This window comes from Gavialis gangeticus, unplaced genomic scaffold (assembly GCF_001723915.1).
Source record: "Gavialis gangeticus isolate Ggan-Ray unplaced genomic scaffold, GavGan_comp1, whole genome shotgun sequence".
In the NCBI taxonomy this organism is placed as follows: Eukaryota; Metazoa; Chordata; order Crocodylia; family Gavialidae; genus Gavialis; species Gavialis gangeticus.
In genome coordinates, this window is record NW_017729006.1 from 28368922 (window position 1) to 28378696 (window position 9775).

Genomic DNA, 9775 nt, shown 5'->3' on the forward strand with positions numbered 1-9775 from the left:
GCGGGACAGGAGCCCGCGATGCCGTTCGCCCGCCCGCCCGCCGCCGCCCTCCGCCTGAGGTAGTGCTGGCACCGGCAGGCTGGGCTCGCTGCAGGGCTTGAGGGGCATCTTTTTCCTCCCCCCGGTTGAGACGTGTGCCCCGGGCACTTGCAGCCGGTGCCGAGGGCTCGTCTTAAACTCGAGCGCAGCCCTCGCTGGCCGTCCCCGCGGGGCTGCCGCCGCCATGGGGGGCAACCTGGGCTGCCACCGCTCCATCCCCAGGGACCCCTCGGACATCTGCCACAGCCGCAAGTTCAGCGCTGCCTGCAACTTCAGCAACATCCTCGTGAACCAGGAGCGACTGAACATCAACACAGCCACGGAGGAGGAGCTGATGACCCTCCCCGGGGTCACCAGGATGGTGGCCCAGAACATCGTGGAGTACCGGGAGTACATCGGCGGCTTCAAGAAAGTGGAGGACTTGGCGCTGGTGAGCGGGGTGGGGGCGGCCAAGCTGGAGCAAGTGAAGTTCGAGATTTGCGTGAGCAGCAAAGGAGGCTCTGCCCAGCATTCGCCCAGCTCGCTGAGGAAGGACCCGAACCCGGAGCACCACCTCTGTGCCGCCAAGGTCAATATTAACACGGCCACACCGGCCCAGCTCATGAGCATCCGTGGCGTCACGGAGAAGATAGCCAACAGCATCGTCGATTACCGCAAAGAGCATGGGCCCTTCAAAAGCATTGAGGACCTGGTGAGGATGGACTGCATTAACTCCTCGTTCTTGGACAAAATCAGGCATCAGATCTTCGCAGAGAGGTCCCGACCCCCTTCCACCAATACCAATGGTGGCCTCAATTTCACAGCCAAGCCTCACCCCAGCCCCACCTCCCTGAGCTTGCAGAGTGAGGACTTGGATTTCCCACCTGGGGGCCCGACCCAGATAATATCCACCCGTCCCACCGTGGAGATGTTTGGTGGGGTGAGGGACGGTAGGCCTGTGCTGCGGGTTGCCACCTGGAACCTGCAAAGTTGCTCCACTGAAAAGGTCAATAACCCAGGTGTGCGTGAGGTTGTGTGCATGACGGTGCTGGAGAACAGGTAAGGCGCTCCAAAGAAACAACAATACTTGGCGTTTGCTGCCTTACATGTCTGAAGTGCTGTATATTTAAATAATCCATCGCAGGGTTATTGGATGTTATCTACACTTTGCACTGGCATCTTGGTTCAGCCTCCACCCTGAGACCATGATGATGGCACCTTGATAAAAAGCCACCGTAGTTAGACTACCTTAGCTCTAGTGCGTAACTTGGGAATGTGTCGTGCACCACTGGAAAGGTCCAACAGGCCTATTCTCTAGCAGAGTCCCTTAACATCAAGCTATATCCCTAGAAAGTTTTGTTCAGATATTTAATAGATAATAGTTTAAACCTCAATAAATAGGACTATGTTACACTTCCTTCTTCCTCCCCCCTCAAAAAATGACCCAAAAGATACAGAGCGTATTCAAAAAGGCTTGAGATCTGCGGCCACTATGGACTGCTGCAGCTCATTTCTTGAGCATGCAAAGCCATTATGAACCTGCACGTGTCTGATCTGCATGAATCATCCAGGAGTCACCACCTTGCAGGTGCAGTTCATGGTGTAAATGGTCAGGGGCAGCTAACAGAGAGTGTCTCACACACTGAGGGTGGATACTCTGTAGTCATCTTCTGTCTGTGTTGCTGACTGGCAGGAGGACATTCCCAGCAGAAAGCTGTGCTGCTGGAACCTCCTGTCTTGGGCAGTCTGCCAGACCTGGATTTTACTGAGTTTAAGGGCACAGTGTAACATCTGTTTGTCTGGTAAAGGATTGGTCTGACCTTTAGAAATAATGTGGAACAGTTCTTCTGTTAGTAAGTACGAGGTTGTGCCATATTATTTAATAAAGCTTTTTTATTAATAAAAGATAGTCATGCTTAGCTGTTGGGGACCTATATATATATTTCTGAAACAAGTACTCGCTTGCTAAACTTCCTTCTTCAAAATGAAGCCATTTTTCTATCGTAAAAGTACAAAGAAAGACTCTTTAAAAGTAACTTTTCCCCTTCACCTTCTTTTAGACTGGTCTGATTTTTCTTTCCCCATGTAAAACCAACACTTCCACCTGAAATAAGTTTGTGTGGATAATTCCCAAATGTCTGAAAGTGGGATATCCTTTGAGTGGAAGTGCCAACATACCATTATATATTACAGCATTAACAGTACTATTCTTTTTCAGTATGCTAACATCAATCATACAGAGGTCAAGCTAGCTAAAAAAATACAGCAATGATGTTTGCAGTACTTTCTTCTCCTTTTTTAAAAGGAAACATTATGCAGTAGAAGTGTTTTGGAATGAAAGGAAATGCAGCACGATGTCCATGAGCTGTGACAGTGTTCTGCTGCATTCCTTCTCTGTTGCAACATGTCATTAGTGAGCCAAATCCTTCGATGCAGGAACTTAGATCCATGTGCAGACATGACAGAGTTTGACAGCTAGAAAGCGAGATGAGTATGAAACGAACTTTCTGGGCATTCTCTTGTCCATTCCTGCTGAATGTTTTTCATCTGCTTTTAGTGTTCCTGGATCATTTTGCTGTTTCCTAATTTCTGTTTTCCCTTTGGATTGTAATCAGTCTCCTACAAAATGAAATTGGCTACAAGTCTGGTTAGTTTGAACATACTGCAGTGGTGGGGAACACTAGTGAACTGATATTTTGGTTATAAGCTGAAAGCAAAAGATCACCCTAAGTACTGTCAGCTAAGTTTGGCAGGTGATCATTTCCATTTTATAGTGATTTTTCATCCCTGTGAATGAAGCAGTCTGGACTAGGGCTGGGAGGAAAGGGATATAAACCAGCCTTGCCCAGTAGGACAGAAGGGAGCTAGAATAGCTGAGGAAACAAATAAATGACACAAAATAATTCTTGCTAATCTCAGGATGATTCTATTTCCGTACTCAAACGAAAGTGATTTGATTTGCTTAGGATCCACTCTTGTAAATGGCTCACAGCAGTCACCTTCAGTATCTGGGCCACGAGATGGCTTGTAAAAAGTGAATGGTGAATTCAGTGGGTGTCATGGATGCCTGGCACTTTGGAAAATCAGGCCACTAACTTACAAAAAGGAAGGAAGTGAGCAAGACAGACAAACTAGAGACAGCAGACAGGTCTGCATTTGCCTTGGAGGCTGAAGTAAGCAAAGAACAGAGGTCTGCGAAACGAAGACAAATTACGTTAGCATTAACCTTACTCAGCGACTTGGGAGCAGTGGGTGAGAACTTCCTCTTGTTTGCATTAATGCTGTCAAAGCCAGTGAAGTTAACACTGCTCTAACTGAGCTCAGAGTCAGCCTCCTCTACGTATTAAATATTGCAAGTTTGCCTCTCCAGTTGTGTACCTCTTGGGGAAGTGATGACATGACTTGCAGAATAATCCTTGCTGTGCTAGATTAACTTCAGATAATAATCATCTGTGGCAATTCAGTTCTTGCTTGCTCAGTCAAGAATACAGTGACACAGAGGGCTTACCAGCACATGTAGAGGCTAATGGAATCAGTGAGGGACAAAGGTGAATGTTGATGTTGTGCAGACGGGCAAGGGGGCAGGTGACACTTGTCACCTACATTTCCAAACGTTGTCTGCATCTTTTGCCCACTGCATTTGTGGTCTATTTAACCTGCTCATTTTAACTTGCAAGAGTGGATGTGTTCTGTGCTTGACAAGTAGACCACGTACTCTGTGCATAGCCATGTTTAAATAAACCAACCAATGCGATCCTGTACAGTACCAGTCCCTCATTGTCTCAGGCTGGCGCCTGGCTGATTCCATTTACCCATAGAGCCATTTGTGCTCATTGAGGGCCTGATCCTCCACTGCTTTGTGCTGTCCTTTACACCCTGCAAAACGAGTATGAAACACAGTCCAATCACCAATGGTGACCCGTCCATAAGGAGTAGTTTTGAGAACACCATATTGTTTAATACAATTCACCACCCACTTCTGTGAATAATATCACTGAGTCACTACCAACCCTAGTGAAATTACCATCTGTATCCTTTTTACAAACATGTAAAAATCTGCTGCTCCCCTTGGCAAATTACAAGACAACCCTTCCGCACCATTCAAGCGCTGAAGAGCATATGAAAAATATTTGAATAGGAGAAGTCAGTTACAGAAAAAGAAAGAAAAAGGGTGAAGCTCCACAGTAGCTGGAGACTAATTTCCTTTTGATGTAAAAAAAAAATATCAAGCTCACCCTCAGAGGTACTAAGGGTGGCAGTAGACTTTGTTTGGCCCAACATCAGTCAGACCAAGCCACTGAGCATGAACTGTCACTGGTAAGCTGATTTAAATCTGTCACTGTAGTACAGAAAGAACGAAGTGCAGCAAGCTCATCAGTCGTATTGTTACATATATTAAAAAGGTCCTTTTTTTTAGCATTGCATGCAGGGTGTAAGAAAGCAGATTTTTTCACAGGGCTAGAGGGTAATTTTCGCAGTGATTAACCTGCCTGTTATAGTGTAGAACATGCAGTATAATTGGATTAAAGTATCAAATGCATGGTGAGGTTGACCAAACCCGCAACATTTCTGCAGACCTAGTTCAGTAAATGCAGGATTTGTTGAAAGCTTGTTAGAACTGGCTTTCATATTGGAATGCAGATTGCTCCCTACATCACTGCCTTTAACCTTCCAAGTAAGTGCTGGTACTTCATGAAGCAGCTTGCTTCCAGCCTGAAAAAAATCAAGTGATGGGGCTTGGTTTTGAGAAGTAGTAAGGAAGATAATGAACCTGTTGGAGAGGGGATGATGGAGAGGGGTGCTGAATCACTTGAATAGTTGAACTAGAGGAGAACTTTCAGATGACGTAAAAACATTTTATTTCAGCAGTTTTGAAATGAAATGTTTTGACCTTTTTTTCCCCAGAAGGCATTTCATTTAGACGTGTAGCTTGATTTAGCATTAAAAAAAAATAAAACCTCCCACAATGACTCTTGCCCCACCCCCCCATCAAAACAGTTCCTTTTTCCCTCAGTTTTCTTTGTTGATACAACCTGAACATTTTTCATGTTGGGGCAGATTGATTTTTTTTTTCCCAGTTCAACCACCAAAACTGAAAGATTGATGCTGGGAAAGGCTTTTCTTTCCTTCTTTCTTTCCTTCTATGGCTTTTTAGTGGAAGACTAATAAACATTGGCTCTCTCCACTGCGTAATTGGGAGCTGTGCTAGCAGCTTTTGATAGTTAAGGAACTATTTATTTATTTATTTTCTAACTGCACTGTATCTTAGTACTATTTATTAGGGTTAATGGAGAGGGTTATTCTGGATCACCATCATAAAAGGACAGTGTCACCATATTAGTATGGTCCTGCCTCTGTCACCTGTGTGTAAATAGGCTTGTTACTAGTAAGGTTGTGGTTTAGCACAGACTGGGCCTTTGTATTCATGTGGTTTTGTATGTAAGATCAGGATCTGCTGAACAGTTCTTAAGTTATATAGTATTCATAAAATCAGTGTCCTGTGCATGAGAATGTGATGCTTCACAGAAGCAGCCTTGCAGTGGAAGGCTTGTTCTCCTTGTTGCCCCTCTTGGCTGGATTATGGTGACAGTAAATCCAAGTTGGGAAATAAAATGAGGTTTACTGCAAAATTATGGTACATCTGACATCTCAGTGAGGCATTTGATAACTTGGCCTTTGCCTTTTGCTGATTGATTGTGGGCCAAATCCTGATTTACTATATTTATATGAATAAATAGTCCCAGTGACATCAGTTGTGGGTCAGGTGGTATGTCTCCTAGGGCATGCATTTATGGGCTGAACCCTTGTGCCATATAGGCTGTGGCTTTTTCTCATGGTACAACGTTAAGATTTATGGGCTGAATTTGGCATCTAGGCTGGGTGTCGTGTGCTTCTGAACAACGCTAGCGTTAGGCCCCAAACCAGTCCATTCCCCAGAGCTGTGGAAGTGTCACTGAGGAAGTGTGATGGACCCTGGAGGACTATCCAGGTACACATTCCCTGTGTGATTCACACAGCAGTTGTCACAGACCTGAGCATAAATAGTTTTAGAAAAGAGCAGGCTGTATACAATTTTACTACAGCCTCTCATTCTTTCCATTGTGGCCTTATGAATGATGGAGTTCACGTCAGCCACTGAGCTCTAGTAGCCTTTGCAGAACAGCTTTGGAGCTACATCTTGGTTCCTTGTGGAGTGGGTTGGTAGAGGACACAATCTTTTCCCCACCCCACTTTGGGCTGTGTTGTTGTGGGGGTTTAAGATTTGCACTTTAGTGTGTAGTACTCATGCTTCTTTTTCAGCCTTTTAATTACATGCAGAGATCTGGCGGAGGAAGGTGACTGGAGTGGCACTCGAGGAGGGTATAGGGCCTAATTTATGCCATGCCTGCCAGAAAAGTTGGTCCCCACTGCCCAAGTTCAGGGGTTCTTAATCTTTTTTTTTTAATTTAAGGCACCCCTTGTTAGACTGAAGGCACTTCTGAGGAAACGCCAGCTCTTAACTTTCACTCATTTTTTTTAACTATGGAAAAATTATAGAGCAATTCTGTTGCAAAGAGCTCAGAAAGACGATAAGAGATCAGAAATGTTTTTGAAAGTGGATTCCTATTTGAAATCTCTAGGTTTATCTTATGAATTGTGTAGGTATTTGCTACACAGTGCCAATATTGTGTGATACCCTTAAAAAAAGTTGCAGAACCCAAGTGTGCCACGGCACCCTGCTTGAGAATCCCTGCTCTAGTTTAACTGCTCTCTAGAGATTTCACTAGGAACCAGGGCAGCACTTAATTGTGCACATCCCTTACTGCAAAAAATCTTTTAATTTAATGATTCCAAGTGGATTTCTGTGCCATCAAATACTGATCAGGGACCATGCAAGAATATGCTTTGTAACTGAGCAAATTAAAGTTGGCATGGAGTCTGAAAGCCAAATCTTTTACTCTCAAATAAGGGAAAGAAATGCCAAGACTAAAGCTTGAGTCCCATGAAGTATTATTCTGATTCAGGGTGGAAGAATTCCACTTGAACCTCAACCATTTTCATGTTCCACTTTTTCCCTTTTGCTTTAATCAGTCTTCTGGAACTGTCATCTTCTACTTGTTCTGTAAATCCACATAACAAGTGTTAATGTTAGCTGGAAAAGTGATGATTCAACCACAGAGATGCAAGTGCTGTGGTCTGTTTAAGGCAGTTAAGATTTTTCATTGGTTTGTTTGGGTTTTTTAAATTTTTTTTTCTTTGAGAGTTTTTGCACTTTTCAAGATAAATATGCTGTTCCTCCAGACTCTCCTTCTCTTAGCGTTGAACAACTGCAGCATGTGGTTTAACTGTACTTGAAAGGATGGGAAAGAGATTTTGGGGGAGAGGCAGTTTTTGTGTTTTGTCTGGTTTTTTGTTTGCCAAGTACCATTTGCTAGCCTTGTATAACAGGTATGAGAAGTAGTGTCATCATATTTGTTTAGTGAATCTTTGCAACTTTCTTTGGAAGGGAGGTTTGAAATAAGAGCCTGGTGATTTTCATCCCATTTCCATTTCCTCCCAGCAAACTGGAGAGGAGGGGAACATATATCCAAGAAAGGTCCAACTACCTTTCCCCCCCACCCCAAGTCCTTTTCACACTATTTAATGGTTGAAATAACAGGTGCTGCGCTAGTCAGCAAATAAGTGTTTCAAGGACTCAGCAAACATTGTCTGCTTGCTTTGGGTTTTTTTTATTTTGTTACCAAAACCCTTGGTGACCCTACCAAGTAATAAGGTGTGTCTGTTTTGTTCTGTATCTTTTTCTTTAAATCTCTGTTTGTTTCTTTAATCATGCCAATAATGTACTGGAACATAGCCAAGAATAAGAATTGCAATAAAAGAGCTGTAAACAAGTATTGCCCAAATAATATAACTTAACTAATAGACCTTAAGCTGTAAAAGAATAAATAGGGCCCTTGTCCCTTGTAATGTTTAGTGAGTTCCACATTCTGCAGTTCAAGATCATCGAAGAAAAAAAGTATTATCTGCCATATCTTTGTTCCTATAATAATGAAAAAGCAAATGTTATTTTATTCATGTAAGACTGGTAGAATTTTGCAGAGCGGGTGTCGTTACAATCTGGATGCCATCCTTGTGAGAATGCTGCAAGAAAAGCTTGGATAGGTCCCTATCTTAGTGAGCCTCTTCAAAGGAACTGTGCTGATTTAAACTGGCTGAAGATTTGGCCTATTACTCTCAGCTGTTGAATATTGAGTTTAATGCTACAAAAGTCTGAATGGCTTCTTTGAAAACTCAACCACGCCCGGTTGTTATAATGACTAGTGGGATAACAGCACTCTGCCCCCTTGCAAGATTGGACTGCTGAAGGGCAGAGCTGTGAAATAATAAAGGGACTCATCCTCCTGAGATCTCTGTAAGGAGGGCACTGTCCATGTGGATTTTAATTGAATCCATGACATCATTTGATTCATTCTGTCTGAAATCTGGGGTCCTTGAGAGGGAAGGGTGGAGACCTGAGTGGGGATGCAGTGCAGTAGGAGCATAGCTAGCATACATCAGTTACTACCCAGATTTCTCTGGGTGCTCTGGGGATGTTCAGAGGCAAAAGGGAGTCCCTGCCAGTGCTCTCAGCCATGCTATCAGCCTTTGAGAGGAGGCTGAGGATTAGAGCAGTCTGGAGGCTCTGGTCTTTTACAGAGACAGCCCTGGCTTCCTCCTTCCTCCTATATGAATCTGCTGAGTTTTGGTCAGGTCCCATAACTGTCCCTGTTTGTGGCAAGAGAAGACCACAAACCATGCACAAGGAATAATAAGTGGCGTTTCCACAGTGAACGCTACAGAGACATTCTCGCCTAGGGCCCCGTGCCAGGGGTTTTGCTGCAGGAAGATTTGATCTGAACTGTTTGCTTCTTTCACAAGTTGGTTATTTTTCTTTAATATATAGAGGACACTATCAAACCAAAACACCTTTGTCCTGTGCACCAGCTTTTAAAGTGATAGTGTAGCTAGAGACAGAACACTAGTTATGTTGACATTCTCAATATAAAAATCTCACTTTGCCTTTTCTTACCTACTGTGCTATTGTTACAAGTGTCAGTGAAGATGATTAGAACTGAAAAACATGTCTTTATTTTTTCACAACTTTATTCATTTGGCAATAAACAACATCTACCAGTAAATAGTTTAACTCTTTTTTTTTCCTGTGCATTAATATAGATATACTGTACATTTATTTTATTTCATTGAACTCATTGGCTTTATATACTATATGCATCTTGGTAAACTAGAGACATCAAGAGTAACTTCTGTAAACCCTAGTGGATAACACATTTAAAACTGACATGCTGTACAACTTTCCACATTGATTGACAAATTACTCTTTGATATCCAGAAGCCCCCTCCTCCTTCACTGACTGGCCTATGCAGTCTCAGCTTCCAACAGTTCCTTGGCATGGTTTCCCCTTTCCTAAGGAATCGAGGACTTAGGCTGTGTTTATGCACTTCCAGGATCAAACTGCATCAAAACAGAACTTAGATGGGAATGAGGTGCTGAAGCGGCCTTTCCGGGTTGCATCTGAAGATGTGCAGCTGTTCAGTCAAGGCAACGAAGGATTTTGAGAGGCCAGAATAGAAGTGAATGACACATTAGTGTTGTGTGGCTTCTGAGCAAGGTTGAGGATTGCACTTACTGTATTTACCTTAATCTAAGTTAACCCTAAATTTAAGATGACCCCCACTAATTAGATTCTACATATGGAAAAATTATACATTTGTTATA

The 9775-nt window shown here is 43.3% G+C and overlaps 1 protein-coding gene across 1 annotated transcript in view; it reads left to right on the forward strand.

Annotated features, from left to right (window-relative positions):
• Nucleotides 1-6: 6 nt before the first annotated feature.
• Nucleotides 7-9775, forward strand: part of EEPD1 (endonuclease/exonuclease/phosphatase family domain containing 1) — a 108491-nt gene continuing 98722 nt past the window's right edge. The window contains exon 1 of the mRNA XM_019509051.1: nt 7-1077. Coding sequence (XP_019364596.1) covers nt 224-1077 — 854 coding nt within the window. The 5' untranslated portion in view covers nt 7-223. The remainder of the gene's footprint in view (nt 1078-9775) is intronic.